The 24,587-nt window shown below is 44.9% G+C and overlaps 1 protein-coding gene across 4 annotated transcripts in view; it reads right to left on the bottom strand.

The window, feature by feature from the left end:
- The window catches only part of CARD11 (caspase recruitment domain family member 11), a gene marked incomplete at its 5' end in the record, with an annotated part of 71,283 nt that overhangs the window by 36,926 nt on the left and 9,770 nt on the right, over positions 1-24,587 (bottom strand). Inside the window, 3 exons of one of the 4 annotated variants that reach the window (XM_084642072.1) lie at positions 291-428; positions 1,097-1,309; positions 17,006-17,085. In XM_084642072.1, the coding sequence (XP_084498198.1) occupies positions 291-428; positions 1,097-1,295 (337 nt within the window). Of the gene's footprint in view, positions 1-290; positions 429-1,096; positions 1,310-16,342; positions 16,464-17,005; positions 17,086-24,587 lie in introns of those variants that run through there. The other 3 variants (XM_084642069.1, XM_084642070.1, XM_084642071.1) reach the window with 3 other exon arrangements.

Below are 24,587 nucleotides of genomic sequence, written 5' to 3'. Positions count from 1 at the left end.
CCCTAATTTATTTCTGTGAGGCACCTTGTAATGACTACCATTCTAGAAATGGAGGCAGACTGGGTAGCAGTCCTACTGAAGCTCTTCAGCTTCACTCCAGCAACCAGGGGTGTTGCTTTCACCAACAGCTTAGCCAATGCTAGGCCGTACCAGACCAGAGAGTGAGAGGTGGGAATGAGCTACCACCCGTCACTATGCCTCATTAACACTTCTCATCTGAAAAAAAAATCGGAGTCTTCTCTCGTGCCTTGACTCCAGCCCTTATTTCCTCAGGGACTGATCCTACTCACCGACAATGGTAGAAAATCTCCGTGTGGGCTCCTTCCCCGTCACCAGTTTGTAGAGTTCAGGATAGTAAAACTCCAGGCTCTCTAAGAAAACTACATAGCCCCTTTGCCCCTTGGTATGAAGGATGTCCAGCAGTCGGCCTAGGGACAACCCAAAAATAGTGCAATGAGAAAGGACACAGGAGTATTGAGAACAGGATAATCAGATATTGTAACCCTGAGGCCAACCCCGCTTCAGATTGAACAGTTGCTGGCACATAAATACACTCTGGAAAAGCCAGTCTTGTCACACTGTGCGCAGCTGATCTCATGAAGCTATGCCATGTATTCTCCATGTTTTGTGCGGGGTGTTACTTTGAAGGAATGGGGTAGGGAAGGTAGCGTTTGGATTTGAGCCTTTGAAAGACAAGTGGTATTCAACACAGCCCACGCTGTACAGTACTGAAATGCCAGAATGGCAAACCTTTCCACAAAAAGTGATGCTCAGATTAAAGGGTTGCTGCTGACCAGCCCCGATTGACAGAGACATCTGGGCACCTGGCATGGAAGTAGTTGCTTCCTATGATAACTGCAATGCACTGGCAAATTGAGGAATGAAAGCTTTGTGAGCGCCATTCTGTACAACACAGGCTTGGCCATAGTCACTATTACCAAACAGCTCTTCATTTTCGTGAACATCAGATTTTTCCCAAAAATCTAACTTAAAGGGAACAGAGACCCCTTCATAGATTTTAATTCAACGCTGGGGTCAGGTCAAACCCAACCCAGGCAATGCAGCACATAGTCTTGGCTGTTCAGGAATGAATTACCTGCTCGGTTAATTTTGGAGAGCAGCATATGCGAGTTGAGCACCTCATCCTCATCTTGCTCGTCGATGACTTTACACTGACGCAGATACGGGGTCAACTTGGCTGGATTGATGTACCGGCTCAGCATGTGCCGATTGCACTCTACGTTCTCCCACAGGGCTTCCTCCTCATCTTTCAGCATCTCTAGGCAGTCATCCATTTCTGGCTCGGCTCCTTAGCAAGGGAAACAAATCAGCATGGACTCAGGGGGGTTTCGGTCCTGTTTACCTTTCTGAGCTGCCCTGTCACATACGATGAACTCGGCTGCACCTCTCAGGAATGCTGATATTGCCCTATATTAAAACTGTTTGTGCTGAAATGCAACCTGTCTTCAGCTCATCTGAGAAGTGACAGCTTAGAGAGGTTCTAGCTAGACTCTGAACGACGGCATATTGCTCAAGTGATGCTTTTGCATCCCAGTGAACTTTATGATGGTCCCTAAACATCAGAGAATTCCTCTTCTGAATGGTTACTGTGCTGCAGGAAGTGTAATGGAAGAAAGGGGCCTGAATTTGCAGAGCTCAGCAGCCCAAAGACATGCAGTCACTAAAGTACTATGGGGCATTCACTCTCCCCCGCCCCACGCAGGTTTAGCTCAGCTTTACAGATTTGAGCATGTACTCTTTCAGGTGTATGTGCAATGTGCAGGTACATGTGTAAGCGACTGCATCTGAATTTCCAAAAGTAGCTGTATGCATGCACAGTACAGGGCGGCTGTCTGTGAATCAGTGCATGGGCATGAATGTAAGTACCTGTGTGCGTCCAGGTATCTGTGTGGGTGTGCATGAATGGGTTTAAATGTGTGTGACACCATCGGAGCATGAAAATATTCTTGACTCATGCAAATGTGGTCACATAATATTTGACCTGTTGCTAAGCGGTCTCCTACCAACATTTTCTCGGTGACCAGCTCATCTGGGGAGGTTACAGGGCAGGCAATGAGGTGAGAAAACATGTTGCGAAGTAAGTCAGCACACAGGAAAAGAAATCTCCCAGGAATCAGGTAGGAATGCTAGGTACTCTGAATTTTAAATGTTTTTATAATGTACTCTAAACTCAGCAATCAAGTCAGAGTTAGCCATTCTCGCTGGCTGGACTCAGCCTGTCTTCAAGATGTTAACAGCAGCCTCCCATTACTATATCACAGTAGTGCCTGGGAGAGCCCAACCCAGACTGCAGATCCACTTTACAAACACATAGGGAGAGAGAGTTCCCCCCCTGAGGAGCTTACAGTCTAAACAGACAGGACAGACAAAGGCTGGAGGAGATAGGGAGCTGAGAGCACAGAGAGATTCAGTGACTTGCACAAGGGGCCATCCACAAATTACATAACTCATTAGGGGTCCTTAATCTGTGTGTTTGTTCCAGCGTTCCAAGGGGGTGGGTGGATCTTAAAAAAAGTCACCAAAATGTGTTATGTAATTAATGGACAACCCCTAAGTTCACAGGGAGAAAGTCTGTGGCAGGAGCTGAACCCAGCTCTCCTGACTCCCAATACAGGGTTTCCAAGACCTTCCTTCCTAGCAATCTGTTTGAGAAAATAACTTTCTATGTGCATGGCCTACAATCAAGTGTAATAAGTGTGAAGAATGCTGCATACAGCAGATATATCATGTAAACACCACAACACCCTCAGATGGGGAAAGGAAAGGCAGAGACAGTCTCCTTAAAGCTCCTTCCAGAGCTTATGTTCAAATAAATTTGTTAGTCTCTAAGATGCCACAAGTACTCCTTTTCTTTTTTAAAAGGATGTGATCGAACAACAATGTGCTGTTCTCCAGGTCAGAGAACAGAGTTCTGCTTTATGAGACTTTTCTTAGTAACTGACTTTTAATCAATAACTAATTAGCTCAATAGCAATAAACAATTTTCCTTGGGCCAGAAGAGTTCTCTTCAGTGTGTTATGACTTCCTCAGCCTCCAGTTTCAGGAACTGCAAAACTGCCTGGCAAACACTGGGAATCACTGGGCTGAGCCAGCCTTTAGGTCTATGAAGCCTGGGGCCGAAAGCGCCTTCAAATGTGGGGGAATGAGAAATTTGACACCTTGTCTATGTGAGAAAGATTTTTCTGAATATGGTTTACTGCTAGAACTAATGCAGAATAACATTATAACATTCAAAAACCAGTCGGAGAACACTTCAATCTCTTTGGTCACTCGATTACAGACCTAAAAGTGGCAATTCTTCAACAAAAAAACTTCAAAAACAGACTCCAACTAGAGACTGCTGAATTGGAATTAATTTGAAAACTGGATACAATTAACTTAGGCTTGAATAAAGACTGGGAGTGGATGGGTCATTATAAAAAGTAAAACTATTTCCCCATGTTTATTCCCTCCTTCCCCCCCCCCCCCCCGTTCCTCAGACGTTCTTGTCAACTGCTGGAAATGGCCCACCTTGATTATCACTACAAAAGGTCCCCCCCCCCCCCCGCGCCCGCTGCTCTCCTGCTGGTAATAGCTCACCTTACCTGATCACTCTTGTTACAGTGTGTATGGTAACACCCATTGTTTCATGTTCTCTGTGTATATAAATCTCCCCACTGTATTTTCCACTGAATGCATCCCATGAAGTGAGCTGTAGCTCACGAAAGCTTATGCTCAAATAAATTTGTTAGTCTCTAAGGTGCCACAAGTCCTCCTGTTCTTTTTACAGTAAGGGAGTATGCACACTGCTTTGTTGATGCTGTCTGTGGTCACTTGGGTGCCTTTGGCAGTGGTTACAGTGCCATTCAAGGCCTTCCTCCCCATGCTGGGGTTTGGTGGTGATCTCCCTTGCAAAAATCGAGTCCAGCTCCTCATAGTATGGACAGGTAGTGGGCGCATTACTGGAGGTCCCATTCTTGTCTCTTGCCAGAGCTCCTTTATTTTATAGCAGCACTGGCCTGTGTCCCAGGACTACCCCTTCTCCTCCATTTGTTTCTCCTTGCATCTAGTGACGTTGTTCAGATGGGCCTGGATGATCTATTCTTGCCAGAAGGCAAGGAAGTCCAAAACTGCCAGATGGGAGCATGAGGAAGCACAGGGCATGGCTGCTATATTGGGTATGCAGCTCCAGGTGTGTGAACTCACCACAGGCAGGAATTGCAAAGGAATGCACTTGCCTGAATGCCAGCATTTAAAAGTCCATTCAAAACAACCCCAGAACAGTAGAGGGCACACAATCCAGATGTGAAGCTATGCAGTTTCGACAGCAGTGGGAGGACTGCCTGAAGCGAAACAGTTAATCCAAACTACAGATGTGTTCACAGGAACCTTACACTGAAAAAACTCATTCTGGAATAGTGCTGTTTCACTTCCAAAGTAGAATAATAAGTGTAGGATACGATGCCAGAGAATTAAAACAGAAAAAAGTATGTGTGTGTAAGGTAGTTTATCCCCGCCCCCCCGCAAAAAACCCTAAAGTTATCCCATGCACACAAGGCCTAAGAGTATCATAGCTTTCATTCTTTTAAAGCTAAATTTCTAGCCCTTTTCCTTGAGAGGATGGACCAAATGTGGGTCAAAGCTTGGAACTAAAGATCACAGGGCTAGTCTTTTGCATCCAAAAGCCCAATGCCCCAGATCCTTTGATTTTTGATAGGTTTCCAATAAGCTCACAGCTGGGCCTTGAGGGGAGCAATATAAACTCTTCTCTGCAGTTCACAACATCCCAGAATCTCTTCTAGCCTGCTCTTTGGAATCAGGAACTGTTACATTCTTTGCCAGTGCTCCCTTGGGACATCACTGAGGATCGGATCCCTCCATGAGATGATTCAGAGCGGAGTTCACTCAGCAATACCACTCTATTGCAAAAAGAAAAGGAGTACTTGTGGCACCTCAGAGACTAACCAATGTATTTGAGCATAAGCTTTCGTGAGCTACAGCTCACTTCATTGGATGCATACCGTGGAAACTGCAGAAGACGTTATATACACACAGAGACCATGAAACAATACCTCCTCCCACCCCACTCTCCTGCTGGTAATAGCTTATCTAAAGTGATCATCAAGTTGGGCCATTTCCAGCACAAATCCAGGTTTTCTCACCCTCCGCCCCACACAAACTCACTCTCCTGCTGGTAATAGCCCATCCAAAGTGACCACTCTCTTCACAATGTGTATGATAATCAAGGTGGGCCATTTCCTGCATAAATCCAGGTTCTCTCACTCCCTCACCCCCCTCCAAAAACCACACACACAAACTCACTCTCCTGCTGGTAATAGCTTATCCAAAGTGACCACTCTCCCTACAATGTGGGCCCAACTTGATGATCACTTTAGATACGCTATTACCAGCAGGAGAGTGAGTTTGTGTGTGTATGGGGGTGGGGGTGGGGGTGAGAAAACCTGGATTTGTGCTGGAAATGGCCCACCTTGATTATCATGCACATTGTAGGGAGAGTGGTCACTTTGGATAAGCTATTACCAGCAGGAGAGTGAGTTTGTGTGTGTGGTTTTTGGAGGGGGGTGAGGGAGTGAGAGAACCTGGATTTATGCAGGAAATGGCCCACCTTGATTATCATACACATTGTGAAGAGAGTGGTCACTTTGGATGGGCTATTACCAGCAGGAGAGTGAGTTTGTGTGGGGCGGGGGGGGGGCGGAGGGTGAGAAAACCTGGATTTGTGCTGGAAATGGCCCAACTTGATGATCACTTTAGATAAGCTATTACCAGCAGGAGAGTGGGGTGGGAGGGGGTATTGTTTCATGGTCTCTGTGTATATAATGTCTTCTGCAGTTTCCACGGTATGCATCTGATGAAGTGAGCTGTAGCTCACGAAAGCTTATGCTCAAATAAATTGGTTAGTCTCTAAGGTGCCACAAGTACTCCTTTTCTTTTTGCGAATACAGACTAACACAGCTGTTACTCTGAAACCTGTCACTCTATTGCAGAAACGTTTTCATAGGAATTAAAAAAACCCCTCCATCAAGATCCCCCACATTTAGAAATATAAGAATTTCATTATAAAACAAGGATTTACTACACATGCACTAGCCATCTAAAACATCCAAGAGGCGTGGTCCTCGTCTCCATACAAGAGCCTTTTTGCTTCTTTCTTTACATCTCCCACCTTTGAAGTCCAGCATGACAAACATCCTTGACTCCTCTCCGAGCTGCTGCTTGGTCTATTACAGGGGCTATTAGTGAGTAAAATACAGCACCCTCTTCCCTTCAGGAGCTCAGGGTTTTGCTGTTGTGGGATTCCTTGGGTCGGATTCTGTTCTTATTTACAAGAGTGTGAGCCTGGAGTAACTCCATTTTCTTCCATAGAATTACTCCAGCTGTTCACTGGAAAAACTAAACGTGATTCTATGACAGCACCAAATGTCTATTTAACCTAATACTCTATAATGAATTAAATAATAGTGAGAGGCTGGAGCCTTGGTGCTCTGGTCAGGAAACAGAGGCGGTCAACTGAAGGCCAATGAAAACTAACAAATTCACTGCATGAGTGGCTAAGCGTTTTAAATGGAGAAGAGACTTCCAGCAGCACACACTTCCTGCATGTCTGAATTGTATTATTCCCTGCCTCTGCCCTTCCTTCTTCTGACACCTTTGCAGAGAAGCTGTTTTCACTTAAAATAAAAACCAATTAAAAATGACAGATTTCAATGTCCTTGAAATGTGTAACCATTTATTGCATCTGATTTTTATAAGCATTCTCTAGCATCTGATTCCAGCACTTCTTGAGCTGTAACCTGACACCTTCAGAGACTATTAAATACCATGGAAACACTTTGGCATCCATCACAAATCACAGGTGCAAATACACAAACTTGGGCTGACTTGAACAGTGATTTGGCCATAAAGAAATAAGACTAACCACAGCAGTTGAGAAATTGCTCTCCCGCTGTTCCTTTCAGTGTTTAGTATACAAGATATTCTTTAACAGTTGGAGATCTTAATCCAATAATAACCTCCAGCTAGTCCTAACTATTTCAAAGGTCTTCGTGGATTCAGAAGAATAAAAGAGAGAATTCCTTTTTACATTAAAAGAAGCATTCTCTTCCCCTCTCTCTTTCTCTCTCAGCCTTCTCTTGGCTGTTTCACACAAATGCACCTTCCTATGTGTTTGCTATTTTTTTCTTTTTGTTATATTTTTTGACTGAACAAATCACCTCACAGTTAAAGCTCTTCTCTGGTCTCTCTCAGCCTTCACTCTTTCACATGCCAGGGACTGCTCTCCACTGATCAAGGTGAAAAAACCACCCAGGGTTCCATAAAGCACTCATCTCCAGGTCAGATCTAAAGCTTCATTTTTAGACAGATAAAATGCTTGGGGTTTAATTCTTATTCTAACAACATCCAGTGAATGAGTTTAGCTTTGAATCCTGGGGTCTCTTAGTTAGGCGGAAGTCCAAAGGCAGGACAGGCAAGGAGCTTCCCTTAAAAGCAACAAGAACAGCATGGGAAAAATCCTGGGGATTGAGGAGTTGTTGTTCTGCAATTCAAGCGAGCATTGCTAAAACACTGTTGTGAAAAAGCTCCCATGGCCAGACTTCTATTCAACACAGCAGCATTCACCATGATGGTGCAGAAGTTAATTCCTTCAGCCCCTTAATTGTTTCCATTACTTTGCTCTGAATTCTTGCCACTCTATCAGTCCTGAGGTGACCAGAACCAAACCCTGCTCTCTAGAACTGAGTGGGAGCACAGTGTTCAGCTATCTCTGTGGGTCACTTGGTTGCTCCTTCGTGAGATACGAAAAAACACAGGGTGCCGTGCAAGTGAGGAGGAGGAGGAAGTTTATTCTGGAAGTGGTGAATTATCTGGGTCTCTTGGACTTCCGCATTTTGTTCACAGATGTTCATAGTGTGGTGGCAGTTAAAAAGAAACCACAACACAGAAAATTCTCATGTTAACTACACATTAATATACAAACGGGGTGGGGGTGGGGAGAGAGTGGGTTAGTGTTTGATGCTAAATAGTTGAAATAAAAGCAAGGTCTTAAATAATATTTATAAAAAAGAAAAGGGTTATATAAGAAAGATAACATTTTAAAGCTGGAACCTGCAAGCTGTGTGCCTATTATCATCAGCAACACTTTGTGTGTATGTTTTAGCTCATTCTCTTCCTTTGTATGGTTCTTTGGCACACAAGGGACAGGAAGTGCCCTCGTAGCATGTGTTTGCAGAGCACCTAATACAATAAATCATAACTAAGGCTGCGAGTTTGTCACGGAGGTCACAGAAGTCACAGACTCCGTGACTTTCCAGGACCTCCGTGACTTCTGCAGTGGCCAGTGCGACTGGCCCATGGGGCCACCTGAGCAGCTCCGGCAGCCCCTGGGTCAGCCACAATGGCTGCTGCTGGGGCAGTCTCAGGTCACCGTGCCTCTCTTCCCGAGCAGCAGGAGTTTGGAGGTGTTTGGGGGGGGCCCTCAGGGCTAGGGCATGGGAGAGGGTGAGGGCTCTGGGTGGCGCTTACTTTGTTGGGGGGGACCTCCCCAGAAGTGGCTGGTATGTCTGGCTCCTAGGCAGAGGCGCGGCCATGGGGCTCTGTGCACTGCCCCTCCCTCCCGGCACAACTCCTGCAGCTCCCATTGGCCGCCAATGCAGCTCATGGCCAATGGGAGCTGGTGCTCGGCGTGGCAGCAGCATGCAGAGCTGGCTGGCCGTGCCTAAACCTAGGAGCTGAGGGACAGGGTTGTCGCTGCTTCTGGGGATGCATGAAGCCAGGTAGGGAGCCTGCCAGCCCCACCAACCCCCCAGCACCAGCGGGGGTCCTGGGCTGCACGCCACTGCCACCCTCCCCCCCAGCACCTGCGGCGTCCCAGTCTGCCCCCCCCCAGCACCCGCAGCACCCCATGTCTGCCTTCCCCAGCACCCGCGGTGCACCCCGGCCTTCCCCCCCTCAAGTACTCATGGCACCCCTGGTCCGCCGCCCACCTCAATATTTTGTCTGGGGTATATAGTAAAAGTCACGGACAGGTCACAGGCCATGAATTTTTTTTACTGCCCGTGACCTGTCCGTGACTTTTACTAAAAATACCCTTGACAAAAATGTAGCCTTAATCATGATACTAATGACAGCAGAGAACTTTTTTCATAAGCCCTCTCTCTTTGTATAGATGCAGCTTTGCAGTATCAGAGCAACATACAACAACAACAAAACACAATAAAAAGAGAAGGATTTAGTGCTATTTTTTCTCCCAAAGGAAAATCAGAGTGTGAAATGTGATAAGGAAATCACTTCTTTTGCTTAAAGAACCAGGAAAAGTGTTTTTTGTCTTGACTCTGCCACTAGTTTTTCATATAGCCTTGGGTAGGTCATTGAAGGCCAAATGTTCAAAAGTGGCCTCTGAATTGCAGGTGCTGAACTTTAGACAACCACAGTCTAGTTTTAGAGGTTCTGAGCACCCACCACTCTCACTGATTCCGGCTGGAGTTCTGGGTGTTCTGCACTACTGAAAATCAGGCCCCTTTTATTTAGATGCATAACTATGGATTTAGATACCTAACTCTGGGCGCCACATTTGAAAAGTTTGTCCAGACAGGTGTCTAAATTTGGATACCCTAAAGGAGGAGAACCTAAAATCAGAGCCTGCTTTTAAAAATTTGAACCTTAGTCCTGGTCTACACTCGTGGGGCAGGGGGCGGATCGATCTAAGTTACGCAACTTCAACTACGTGAATAACGTAGCTGAAGTCAACGTACTTAGATCGACTTACCACGGTGTCTTCACCGTGGTGAGTCGACTGCTGCCACTCCCCCGTCGACTCCGCCTGCGCCTCGCACGGCAGTGGAGTACAGGAGTCGACGGGAGAGCGCTCGGGGGTCGATTTATCGTGTCTAGACTAGACATACCCTTAGTCTCCTTGTGTTGCAGTGTCCCCATCTGAAAATGAGGATAGCAATAAATACCAACATCACAAGGCAGGATTCATTAGTAACTGCAAAGCACTTTGAAATCCCAGGATGGTAGGTATTCGGGAAGTGTTATTTATTATTACCACAGTATTATTACTTCAGATTCTGAAATCCTCAAAGTATCTCTAGGAGGCTGAGAGCGTTGCTGGATAATCAGGGTTGAAAATAGCTACGTTTCTGCTTTACATAGTTTGGGTGGACACTGAAACAACCACTGCTATCAGCACTCCCTCTCTCTGTCTATAAGAGAGTCAACCAGCTTGCTAAATGCCCCAAGGTCAGCAAAATGTAGAAGATATAAAATGATGGACCCATAAAAAATAGAATAGAAAGTTTTAAACACAATATAGTTTTCCATTAGCATAAATACCTTCTATCCACTTCTCTTACTGAGTCAGGTTTCTTGTTACAAATAACTTACAGAGGGAAAGAGACCATTACTAGATTTGCAAGGAATCAGTGAGGTAAAGCTGGGTCCTTGTCATAAGGCATGCCCTCATCCCAATTGGAGAAGGCTAACAAGCTTCTCTGGGCTCAAATGGTACCAAATTGGCACACCTGCAAAGCGTATTCCAGCTAAAGGAAGCAAGCTTAAAAAAGAAAGCTTGTCACAGGAAGAAGTAGCAACCAGGAGGAAAGCTGGTGTGTCTCAGAAGTAGTTGACTCTTGCAACAAAGCAGCTGAGAGGGAAACAGCTGACAAGACTCTGCTGCCTACAAGGACTTACTAGACCCAGGACATCCTGATCACTGCAGGGCAGGGGTTGAAGATAAACCTTGACCCAGGTCCATCTGTGCCAGACTGACATACAAATCAGACCTCTATAAGGGAACTCAGAGGCTGAATGTCCCCTTAAGCAGGAGATCCCCATAGCGCCATAGAGTTTGGAGTAAAGTTCCCAAATGGGGAAAGGACTATGGAAGTGAAAGAGACTCAAACTGCTTGAGTGTGACCCAAAGGAGAGGCTCAGCCTATCACAGTCGTCACTGAGGACAGCTGAGAGGCACGCTCATACATCACTCGATTTCACTCCCAGTTCACAAGAGAGTTACCCGTTATTCAGTTTCCCTCTGGGTCCACAAGGGAACCAACTATCATTTTCAGTACACATCAGAGAAGCGAGAGAGGGACAATCCAAATCAAACACCTACACTGTGGTTCAGAATGCTCTAGAAGCAAACCCAACTCACTGCTGGCAAAAGGAGAGAGAAAGAATTCCTCTTCACTTTTCATATTTATCACTTCCTCAAGAGATTCAGACCTAGAAGAATAAAAAGGAGAAATCTACAAAGTTGTCCCTATATTCATGTTTATGTCCTTATGAAATATTAAACGAGTGGAATAAATCGCAGGAGATTAGTTCCTAGTCAGGAGTTGTAAACAGGAGAGAACAACTGGAATGAACCTCAGAAGAGTTCTACTTTCCCAACTAATAATGGAACCACATAAAACTCCATTCCACCAAAAAGTGAAAGAATCATGCATGGATGAAGCAAGGATCAATTATTATCGTTATTGCGTAGTGCTCAGAAGTGGCTTTGCACTTCACAGTCTAGAAAAGATGACACACATCGAAGACAGAATGCTGGCAATTGTTCCACGTGCCAGGATAATCTTGCTTAATATCTGAACCATACACACTCTTGCTTATTCCATTTAGTTTTACTTGGGGTTGCATGGGGATTACCATCCCTAGCTTTCATCTATTTTGTGGAAGGGCAAATTGCTCCTTTACTGAGAATGCTGGTTTGTCCTATAAGACGTTGCTGTGGAGGTCATGTGTTCTCCTAATCAGAGCAATAATATTTAGTTTGTCCCTACAGTGACTTCAGTCCGGTACAAGATTAAGATTCATGTTTTCTGCAGTTCTCTCCATCTGGTAAGATATCTGTGGTCCAGGGCAAACCTACTGTACATTCCTCAAGTCTGTTAGCGTTAGCCCTTCAAGAGTTCTTATCTAGTTCTCATACAGGAAGGAAAATGACTAATTTTGTCTGAATAGCAAAACCCACAACAGATTGTAATAGCCCAGACCGGCAGCATCCAATCAGATTTGCCTGCACAACATCCATTACCAATAATAAAAACACAGAAAATGGAAAAAACCCTCCTTCGCAAACAGCGGGGTAGCTACTCTTAGGCTTTTTTGCCACCCTTTCTGTGTGTATTCTCTTCTATGCAGGTATTTCTATCCCACCCACCACCATAGCATCTGAGCACTAGTTGTGTGAGGAATCATTCTGAAAAGCATCTGTGAGTGACTTAGGAGTCTACAGCCCATTTTGAACGCTGTGAGGCTACGCCTGCACTTAAAATGCTACACCAGCATAGCTGCAGCTGTGCTACTGTAGTGCTTCAGGGTACACACTCCCTACAGTGCCAAGAGGGGTTCTCCCACTACTGTAGTTAATCCACCTCCCAGAGAGGTGGCTAGGCTGTAGCTCGCAGTAGCTAGGCTGACAGAAGAGTTCTTCCATTGACCTGGTACTGTCTTTACACCAGGATTAGGTCTGTGGATTTTTCACACCCTGAGACATAGCTATGCCAATGTAAATTTTCAGTGGAGACCAGCCCTAAGACAATGAGACTTGGGTTCCTAAGAGTCGAAGTCATTTTTGAAAATGGGATTTAACTTAGACTCTTCTGAAAGCGTTACCCATGTCATTTCCCAATACATACTAAGAGAAAAAGGAATGATTAAACCTGTGATCTGGACAGACAACTTGACAAGTAGTACTTGTGACACCTTAGAGACTAACAAATTTATTTGAGCATAAGCTTTCGTGAGCTACAGCTCACTTCATCGGATCACCCATTGTTTCATGTTCTCTGTGTATATAAATCTCCTCACTGTATTTTCCACTGAATGCATCCCATGAAGTGAGCTGTAGCTCACGAAAGCTTATGCTCAGATAAATTGGTTAGTCTCTAAGGTGCCACAAGTCCTCCTTTTCTTTTTGTGAATACAGACTAACACGGCTGCTACTCTGAAACTTGACAAGTGTTACTCCTGGGGGAATTCTGCGCCACTGCACAATGCAGAATTTTGCAGAAATTAATGTTGTGTACACAGAATTTCCTTTTTCCCCCACAGAAATGGGCTGCAGAGATGCTCGCTGCCACTAGGGCAAGTGCAGAGCCCAGCTTGCAAATAGAAGACAAGGCCGGGGGAACTGGAGGGTTCCCAGCAGCTGCAGTTTCCAGCACACCCTGAAGGAAGGAGGGGGCAGTGCGCAGGAATCACCATGCAAGCCCGGGACCCAGCATCAGGCTGTTTCTCCCTGTGGATCCCTGGCCTCCCGGGGGGGAGGGTGTCTGGGCTGGGGGGGCCATAAGTGCTGTGAGTGTCTGGGCTGGGAGGGCCATGGCTGGGCTCTAGAGGGGAGAGAGTGTGAGTGTCTGGCCCCCTGGCTGGGCTCTGTGGGGGAGGGAGCAGAGAAAAAGGAGCTGGGTTGTTGTAGGGGTTTCTTTGCCTCTCTACTCCTGGGGGAATTTTTGTGAGTGTCTGTATTGTTACAGACATACTTGCTGACAGGTATTTTGAAATAAATTACCAAAATAACTGAAACTGGTGTGATTATATAGTGAAATTTTGACAAATAAAATTTGCAGAATTTTGAAGAATTTTAAAATCTTGTGTGCAGAATTTTTAAGGTGCAGTATTCCCCCAGGAGTGTCTGAAGAAGGAAAGGTGAGAGAGAGGTGAATGCAGACAGAGACAAAGAGGAGACACAAGAGAGATGGGGATGAAAGTAAGAAGGGTTGTAGTAAAAATGGAGAGAGGTGAGAAGCAATTGGGAAAATACAGGGAGTGTAAGATGGGGAGGTCCGGAGACAGACCTTGGCATGCTAAAGATTAGGGTTAGTTCAGAGCATGCAAATCAAGCTAATGGTACAATAATTTTAATAATTTACCATAGGAATTTACTTCATGCATTTAAAAGGATTTGAGAAGCAGCAAGCAGAGAGACGAAAGCTTGACACTTAGCTTTGCTTTAATTTACAGATCCTCCATGCTACTGTGCATGATGATGAGGACAACGACAATGAGGATGATAGTGTAATACAAACATGTTTAAAAACTGGAATTTTTTTGTTTGAATGCAGCATTTAGCTGCTGACACAGACACGCTCTTTTTACTCGTGTGTGGGAAAAGCAGAGGTATAAAAAGAGGCTGTTGTCCTTGGGTAGTACATGGCTCATGAGATACTTGATCTAGGGAAAGGTGTTGAGATTGCAGAAAACCCGTTGCCAGGCTTCACACTTGTTTTTAGTGGTGGTGAACAGTCTGCTTTTACAACTGGGATCTGGACTCCAACGAGGCTAAGAGGAGGAAGAGTTACGAGTTAAGAGGAAGAGGAGGACAAGATGCTAGGTAGAGGAAGGTCAATTCGCCAGCCTTTCAACTCAGGAGATCTGGGTTCAAAATTCACTTTGGCCACCAGTGCAAATGAGTCTGGTGATTTTAGCTTAGGTCTTATTGTTAAGGCTAAGATTTTGTCACACATATTTTTAGTAAAAATCACGGACAGGTCACGGGCAATAAAGAAAAATTCACGGAAACCTGTGACCTACCTGTGACTTTTACTAAAAATATGCGTGACAAAATGGGGAGCTGTGGGGTCCCCACACCATCCCAGAGGGCCCCAGCTTGGAGCTGTGGGGTCACCCCACTTCCCATGGCTCCCAGCTTAGGGCACCTCAGCAGCTTGCGGTGATTTGGAGCTCCAGGGCACCCCCACTGCCCGTGGGGAGCTGCGTGGCACCCGCCCACGATGGCTGGGAGCTCCCGGGGGCCTTGCCACCCGTTGTTTGCCAGGGACTACGGGGCACCCCCACCGCCCACAGCAGCTGGCTACGGGGGTGGGGGGAGGAGGGAACCCTGCAGCTTCCAGTTGCCGCAGGCTCAAGTCACGGAGGTCTCTGGAAGTCATGGATTCTGTGACTTCTGTGACAAAATTGTAACCCTACTTAGTGTATATATTTGTGTGTGTGTGTTCGTCTCCACCATAAACTAGCACATAACTCTGGTACAGTGAGCCTTGGCTCATGATTAAGTTGAATTGACAGAGCTGTGTGGGAACCAAGGTTGGGACAGAGGTTCATTCCCACATTAGCAAAAGCTCCCACTGTCCTTGCGTGCATTATAGCCGGTTTTCACCAGTGCTATTAGCATCTCCCTTTTATGAGTACAAATAGATAAATATTAAGAGAGAAAGAAATGTAATTGTACCATATACAATTATCATAGGTGTTATTTACTTAAGTTTTGGCTTATTGTAAACCCATATGTTACCTGGATTAGAACATGCATCCACAAAATTCAAACTTGCAATGTTTCTCTCATCCAGTGAGGTCAATGGGATTCTTGTTGAAAGTACAGTATTCTGTCATTTCCAAACAACCAATTCATGACATGGAATGTCTGAGAGTCAGGACCAGATTGTCTCATTTTCCAGGAAGTGTCCAAATTCAGCAAGAAATAAGCACAAACTCATGTGACATTCCAATGAGCAGAAAGGCCCAAATTTTCATCTGTTACATTCATGTAATTCTGCTGTCTTCATCTTGGCCCAGATAAATTCATGAATAATACTTTACTCAAAAGACTGTAGGAGATCCAGTAACACCATACTGTTAGGAATGTACTGTCACACTCCTGCTCACAAATGAGAGTACTACACTGTGGCTAGACAAAATACAAGAAATATGAGATATGAACAAGTGACCAGCTGACTGACAGTTTCAGCAGACAGATGGATCTTCGCAGACCTACTACTCCCAACACGTAAGGCAATATAAGACACAAAACCTCACCACTAAAATAAAATATCACAATACAACAATTCTGTCCTTTCTTGGGAATATGACAGCTATTTCAAACATCTCAAGTGTACTATACACAGGTATAATGCTTTGACACCTAGCTCTCTATATAGAATCAATTACTTGTATGTTTACCAGCTAACTGTTTACCATTGAATTTGTCGTCCCATAAACCGCTCAGCATCCTATGACCAATGGTTGTTAACATCTGTGTCCTACTTCTTGAACCTCAGATATATAGTATTCACCTAACTACTTATTCAATTTTGTACCTCCCTGTAATTAATGCCTTCGAAATGCCAACAGTTGTAATGTAAAGACTACTCTTTGGTGCACCATCCATTAATGTACTAGTCCAGGTGCTCACACCTTTCTTTCTCAGATCTGCCTGAAGAATGAAGTAAATGCCATACATAACACAGGCATCAGGTATCTTTCCAAGCCAGAATCATTGGGCCAAATGATGGGATATGATGCTGTGCTACAACTTAGCAGAGGGTGCGCTAGCCTCTGGGGGGCACATACTTACTCAACTGGTGATAGGCTCCATTCTCAGTCATGAAGCTCCTTGGAAATGCCTCTTGATGGGCAGTGCCAATGTTCCTCAGACTGCCTTTATGGTATCCCTGGCTTAAAGCCGGTAGTGCCATGAGCTCTTCCCAGCCAGCGAAGCACAAACCACACACAGAAATCTGGATGTCACTTGGCAAGGAAAGTTACCCAACAGATAAAATGCAACACTGCTGAGGAAGGACAATGCCCTGCTAGGAGTGAGAAGCAGCTCCTGGCAGGTTACCTGCTGTTCTGCTGGTTAGAAAGCTGTGCCTTTCATGTAGAACTGGCTGAATCTTTTAAATAAGTTTCATCTCATTAAACTGGCTTCCCTTCGTTGTGACCCCCTCTGATCCCCTCTCCTTCCTCTCGCTCTGCGTCCTGCCTTTTCACTTGCTGCTGCAGCGGGACTGTGTGACACAGCTCCGGAAGCGCACACCCACCATCCTCTCTCAGAAATGCTGTGTCTATATATAGCAGGTGGAGAGGTGTTGGGGGCTGCCTCACTTCCCCATTTCTTCTAAACAGAGGTTGTGGGTGACTTTAAAACATGACACCTCTGTAGAGGGAAATCAAAGAGGAAGTGTCTCATGGAGATAGAGAGCTCTGCTCTGGATGTGATGGGGGAGACGGGTGTTACCTGAAGGCAGCCCTCTCTTCCGCAGACATTGCAACAGAGGTCCTTCTGCAGTGACATGTGCATCAGTGAAAGGGTGGGGAAAAGAGAGATGGAATGCACAAGATCACTCCCAGCCTGGGAGAACATTCCCTTGAGACAGCCTATTAGGGAAGCAGCATGATGACCCCACTGTAATGAACTCCTAACTCCTTAACAGGTGGGACTGTACTTTGTTCCTGTAAGCAACGTTCTCCATTAATCATTATCCCACTGCCAGGGAAAAGGAATAACAGCAATACTCAGGACCTTTATAGCAGGTCCTATAGCATCAAACGTTACTGTTTGTGCTGTGCAGACATTACTTAGTTAAACAAATACCTTTGTGCTGCTTTATGCTGAAACTGTACACATTGCTTTACCCAAGGAGAATAAGATGAGGTACAAACTCCAGTATGGAAAAGTTGTTCCCAGAAGGACTAGTGAAACATGGCAATTCCACTTACACCACAGAAGAGGCCAGTTTGTACAATTCAGAGTCAAGCTGCATCACTGATGAAGAGTGGAGAAGCCAAGAACTGAATGAGTCAGAAATCTAACTACCTTCTTCTCCTAAGAGAATGTGGTCATCATGAGGAGCAGTATGGGGAAACCCAGGATGAAGGAGTACTATTGACTGAATTCCCCTTTCTCACCATAGGAAAGGAGCAGTTAGGAACTGCCAGATCAGATCAGAACAGTGCTCCATCTACATGCATATCCTGTTTCTGAGAGTGGCCAGTACCAGTAAAACACCCTTTCTGGACAATACTGTAAAAACATGACAGGGGGTGCAGGTGGAAGAATCCTAATCCCAAGTATTTAGAGAGACGTTTTTTTAAAGGCACGGTACCAGAGTATCATTTGGGCCCTTAAAAATTTCCCCTTTTGTATTTGGTTTCTCTCCTGAAACATGAGGAACAACAATACTTACCCATGTTTCTTCTAGCTCGTGGAACTGAAGAGATTGCAGGTACAAGTTATACGCCTCACTATCTCATTTCACCCACTACCAAGGGTTAATTATGTTTTATGCAAAAGAGCTATTCGCTTTCATTAAACATGTTGCCTTTGAGATCCATTGATGGTCACCTTCTTCTTGTAATCTGAGAATGGGTAAATAATTCCCACACTTGAGGACTGAATTCTTTCAGCTCTCACCTCTACTCAAGAGCCTTAGGACTAGATTTTTTATTTTTTTTCAACAAGCTCAGAACCCACAATCAAGATCATATTTTGCAAAGAACTCAGCTGCCATGTAAGCAGCAAAATAATGGCTGGTGTGACCCAGGGACCCCTTGGTGTCAATTGGCAGAGGACATAAGGGATGCATAGGAGTTTACAGGGATAGCCTGGGTCTGATATCTACATAATAGTGCATCAAAGGGTGGGATGTGAGGTCTCTACCGACAGCTAGTAACACACTGGTTGTCCTAATCATTGCAAAATGTATGTATGGATATTTAAGCAGCTATGTGTCTACACTGAAAATGATATTCTTAAGGTATGTAAGTCATAAGACAGCTCCCCAGAAGATGACAAACAGGTTTGCATCAGGCAGGGGATAGTAGACACTTCTCTCTCTGGCTGATCATTGTGTGACTTGCAGTTTAATCTTGGCTGGAAAATGCTGCAAAGACTTTAGATGGGCTAAACTTCACTAGACAGGAGAGTATATCAGTAATTAAGTCTTTGTGTATCATGATGTTATTTTACATGTAACCTTTTGTTTTCAACACTTTGACTTCTGCTTCTCAAATCTCTAAGCTTTGTTAAATAAACTTTTACTTGTTTTCACTTCAACCATATTTAAGTGCTGTGTGTTAAATAGAGCAGTGATCTGAAGGAAAACTGGTAAACTGGTGCACAATACTTCTTTGGGAGCAGCTAATCTGTGAATACTGTGAGTGTTCAGTGGAACAGGAGCTAGACACTCCAGGGTGGATGCTCAGAGGGGTCAGGGGTTGGAGTGTGCTGATCACTAACCCGCAGAGGGAATGTGGGGCCTGCACACGTCTCGAGGGGAATGCTTGTGTTGCCGGTGGAGTTGGAGAGCTGACTCCTGGTAGGCACAAACAAGAATTCCTCATGCTAAAGGCAGGTGGTGGTGGGGTGCCTCACAACCCTAGATGCCCTCGGGAAATATCACACCTGGACTTTTGAAAGACCTAGCCCAGATGGTGAGGAAATCTGGTCCTATGTGTCACAATGGGTGGGAGCTGCTGGGTACCAAGCCCTTCAAAAAATCTGTCCCTTATTTAGGTTCCTAAATTGCCTGAGCTCTTTGAAAATCTTGGCTCAGTTATAGATGCTGAGCACTTGAAAATCTGTCCCTTAAAGCCTTCTTCAGATGTTCGCTTTGCATGAATAGGATGCGGCTATAGAGCACTTCTTGCATACAAAGCTTGCTGGGAGTAGTAGTTTATAGTTCTGGTTTGCTGACACCATATAAACTCTACACTACTACAGAAAAACTACAGATCCCAAGAGGAAGACACTTGGCACCATGAATCAATGCTTATGTGTGGTAATATTTAATCCTTGGGAACCCAAGACATAGACAGTCTACTGGTGAGTAGATGGTGGTAATCATTGTCAGTGGACCAGTCTAAAGTCTTTTTCAACGTATTATCTCCCATCACAAACAAACTTTTGAGAGTTAGATTAATATTTACATCCTGAACCCTTCAAAAAATCAAAAAGGGTCTTTCCCTTCTTCTCAGCAACACTGCTTTCTGAGAAGAGCAAACTGAATTGTTTTCTTGCATTAAAAAATTAATATAGTGTAATAACTACATGGTTTCAGAGTAGACTCTCCTTCCATCATTATTTGTTCTATTTATCTTCCTTGTGAAAGCTGGTAAGTTTCATCTTTGCAGACGCTCTGACTGCTGACTCAGCTGGCTGAGTCTAAATGCAAAAAAAAAAAAAAAAAAGGGGGGGGACTACTTAAAGGGTCAATGATTTTATTTTCTCATCATAAATATGAAATTTAATTAGCAGCTCACTGCTAATGAAGTCACCATGGAAAATGAGGTGACAGGCAAGCATAAAACACAACTGTGATGCAGCAGCCAATTTAACTCCTGCTTTGCCCTGCCAGAATTTCAGCTCTTCTAAGGCTGTTGTGCCCCATTTTTCTTTACTGGGAAAGATTCTCTATCCTTGTGGTAGCACTCACTCCAGTGTGAAACAGCAACATAAACAGTGCAGAAGAGGAGCACTGGGGGGCTTACCAGAGTCCTACAAAATATATAGAAACCTAGTGTCCCTCACAAGAGTCTTCAGCCCACATCCAGGCCTCCGTGGGCTGTGCACCTTTCCCTCTGGGCTTACCATGTCTCTAGCTCCCATAGCTCCAGAGGGAAAGGAGGTTGTGTGAAGGGGTAGGGTTCCAGAACTCGGGCTCCAGCCTGAGCCTGAATGTCCATACTGCAATTGCCTGAGCCAGCTGACACGGGCCTAAGACATACCCTAAGAGCAAGGGGCTTGTTCCTAGGAGTGTGTGTATGTGTGTTATTCTGCCAGCTCCTCTGACGCAGCTCCTGAGCAGCAGAAGACAGAAGTTCTTGCAACTGGGTCTGTGTATCAGTGTGAGTGTAAGGGGGAACAAGTGTGCCAGGTTCCTGCACAATCACACAGCCACAGCTGCCTAAGGTAAGTTCAGAGCAAGGATGCACAGGTCCTTTTTGCCGTAGTGGAGGAGCACAAATTGCCAAAAAAAAACCCCAAACAACCCTGTACAGAGTCATCACTGAAAAGCGGGGAAGCACTGTGGGAGAACACTGGGAGAGCTGAGTGAACCAGTGCAACCACAAAATCTGCACTTCCCACCTACTCTATCAGTAAAAGGTTGGAAATGAATTGGTGGGGGTGGAAATGTTCACAGGAGCTGCCCGGGCTAGTGCAAGTGAAATGATTTCTGGACTATTTGGGAAGCATTTGGAGCAATGCTGTGGGTGGGCAAGAGTATTGCTGGTACTTGAACTAGCTGTAAATGACAACCTTTTCTCATTGTTGTATGCAGTGTTGTTGTAACCATGTTGGTCCCAGGATATGAGAGAGACAAGGTGGGTGACGTAATATCTTTTATTGGACCCACTTTTGTTGGTGAGAGAGAGACAGAGTCGAAAGCGTGTCTCTCTCACCAACAGAAGTTGGTCCAACAAAAGATATTACCCCACCCACTTTGTCTCTCTAATATTTTCTAAAGTAGATGGGCCTTAACAGCACTGGCCCTGGTTACTATTTAATTCTTAAAAAGAACAGGAGGACTTGTGGCACCTTAGAGACTAACCAATTTATTTGAGCATAAGCTTTTGTGAGCTACAGTTGCATCCGATGAAGTGAGCTGTAGCTCACGAAAGCTCATGCTCAAATAAATTGGTTAGTCTCTAAGGTGCCACAAGTCCTCCTTTTCTTTTTAAGAATTCAGACTAACACGGCTGTTACTCTGAAACCTATTTAATTCTTCTGGCTTCATTGCTGAGACTTCAGGGCAGGGCTTGAAATCCTGAAAGACGCAGGAATGAGGTTGCATACAAAACAGTTTGCCTGCCAATGTGACATACCCAGTGGCTAAGAACCAGCAGCATTCTACCCAGTGTGGAACTGCTACAGAGATGGCTCGGGGCTGCTGAGGATTTTCCAGATGAAACAGGTTTCAGAGTAACAGCCGTGTTAGTCTGTATTCGCAAAAAGAAAAGGAGGACTTGTGGCACCTTAGAGACTAACCAATTTATTAGAGCATAAGCTTTCGTGAGCTACAGCTCACTTCATCAGATGCATATCGTGGAAACTGCAGCAGACTTTATATATACACAGAGAATATGAACCAATACCTCCTCCCACCCCACTGTCCTGCTGGTAATAGCTTATCTAAAGTGATCATCAGGTGGGCCATTTCCAGCACAAATCCAGGTTTTCTCACCCTCCACCCCCCCACACAAATTCACTCTCCTGCTGGTGATAGCCCATCCAAAGTGACAACTCTTTACACAATGTGCATGACAATCAAGTTGGGCTATTTCCTGCACAAATCCAGGTTTTCTCACATCCCCCCACCCCCATACTGGTGAGCACATAATGAGCTATTACCAGCAGGAGAGTGAGTTTGTGTGTGTATGGAGGTGGGGGGATGTGAGAAAACCTGGATTTGTGCAGGAAATAGCCCAACTTGATTGTCATGCACATTGTGTAAAGAGTTGTCACTTTGGATGGGCTATCACCAGCAGGAGAGTGAATTTGTGGGGGGGGGGTGGAGGGTGAGAAAACCTGGATTTGTGCTGGAAATGGCCCACCTGATGATCACTTTAGATAAGCTATTACCAGCAGGACAGTGGGGTGGGAGGAGGTATTGGTTCATATTCTCTGTGTATATATAAAGTCTGCTGCAGTTTCCACAATATGCATCTGATGAAGTGAGCTGTAGCTCACGAAAGCTTATGCTCTAATAAATTGGTTAGTCTCTAAGGTGCCACAAGTACTCCTTTTCTTTTTTCAGATGAAACAGGATCTTGTCATCCTCAGCGTGGCCTAAAGGTAGGGAGTTTACATCTCTGATGTGTGTTTGGAAAAGTAAGAGCTTTGTAATGCTGGCCCAGGAAAGTGCCAGGTGCTGATACCTGACTGCTGGCAAAGCCTCTCAGATCAAATCAAGCTCACTGGGTGTTCGCACAGCACTTTTCAATGGAGGATCACAGAGCATTTTACAAACATCATTTAACTCTCACAACACCTCCATGGGGCACATAAGTATCATTATGCGCACTTTACATTTGGGTAGACAGAGGAACACCGTGAATTGGCGGCAGAGCCAGGAATGCATCCAGGAATTCTGATGCCCAGTTGCCCTACTCTAAGCACTGCACTGCCCTCCATTTCTCATCATAGATTTTTTCCCCAGCTGAGATTGCAGCCCCTATTTATACCCTGACGAAGAACAGTGAACAACAACTCAGATTCTGGATTTTATTCTCACCCTCCTCCCTGCAGACAGTAGCTGAAGCTGGATCTGAGCAGGTAAAAAATAAAGAAAACACCTGCCCTATTTTGGCATTCTGGCTACTTCTATTTCCTGTAATTAACCCTGTCTCTTTTTGTAGCCTGCCTGTTCAGAATTACTTCTTACCAGCTGAGGATGTTGGGGGAGAGAGGGCTGGAAGAGTGATAACACACCAGGAATAATGAAAATGGAGTTAGCAAAGATAGAGGTGACTTTTCAGGTTTCCACTCACCAGCAGTGATTAATATGAAGCTTTTACATGCTAATGTTTTCCTGCCTTCTGCCAGTAATAAATAACCAATATGCTTTAATACCTAGTTATTATTCATCCCTTTCAGATATTTGGATTTTGATTCTTTGCTGCAGCTCAATCACATTGAATTTCTTTAACTGGGACAGCTCCATTAAGGCGCCTCTCCAAGGACATCCTGGCAGGGCTGGTGACAGTAATGGATAACATGGCACATGAAAGAGAGGAAAACTACAACACAAAATATTACTAGCCATGGGGAAACATAAGAGAAAACTCCAACATACACAAAACTACATTTAAAGTAATGTTAGGCATGTAACACAAGCCAATACAACGAGAAAACGCACAATTACGCCTGACACTCCATTCTTAACTTGCTCTGTAATGTCTGGGCACTACAGCAAATAAGTTATGCTACTTAATCACTGTTTGACATCCTTACACTACCCTAATATAATGTGGTGAGTTAAGAAAGCAATAGCACCATTAACTATGAATTTCCTTGGGTTTTTCTTTTAACTCATCTGTCACAACTTTAACTTTCGTGTGTTAATTTTTTTGGTCTTTTCAGAGGTTTTTTATAGAAGAAACAAAGGGTAACGTTATCAAAAGCACTTGAGTGACTTAGAAGTCTCAATCCCACTTTCAAAATTTTAGGTGCTTAACTCCCATTGGGATTTTCATTAAAATAAATGGGACTTTAGGGTGACCATATTTCAGGTTTCCGAAAAGAGGACACTGTCGGGGAGGGGCGAAGGGATCTGGAGGAGAGTACATTTGGGGGAGCTGGAGATGATACGTGCAGCAGGGGTACTCACTGGAGGTGGTGGTGGGGGACAGCGTCACTCCCTGTCATGGTGGCAGGGCAGCTGGCGCAAGTCCAGGATGCAGCAACAGCTGTCAGCCAGTGCCTCTCTGCAGGCCCCTACCCTGGGCTAGGAGCTGGGGCCTGGGTAGGCAGGATCTGCCAGCTGTGGCTGCAGAGGAATGGACCAATCAGCTGTCAATGCAGGGAAGGGACCCATCAGGAAGCGGACCAATTGGGGCTCTTTCTGAGCTGCAGCATCTGGCTCTAAAAAAGTCCTGGACATTGCCTGTTATTTGAATAATCCTCCCAGACAGAGGATGGAGGCTCAAAAAAGAGGCAATGTCCAGGAAAACTCAGTGTATGGTAACCCTGCTTATAAGCCTAAGCCACTTAGGTGCTTTTGAAATTTTTATCCCAAACAACATTCATAATCATAAAAAGCTGATTAATGGACATTCATTTCTAGGATACATGCTCTGCAGTAATCTGCCAATATACCCCA

Source organism: Lepidochelys olivacea, assembly GCF_965140295.1.
Source record: "Lepidochelys olivacea isolate rLepOli2 genome assembly, chromosome: 10".
Classification (NCBI taxonomy): domain Eukaryota; kingdom Metazoa; phylum Chordata; order Testudines; family Cheloniidae; genus Lepidochelys; species Lepidochelys olivacea.
The sequence above is the reverse complement of the archived record's forward strand: the minus strand, read 5'-3'. Positions and strand labels throughout refer to the sequence as shown.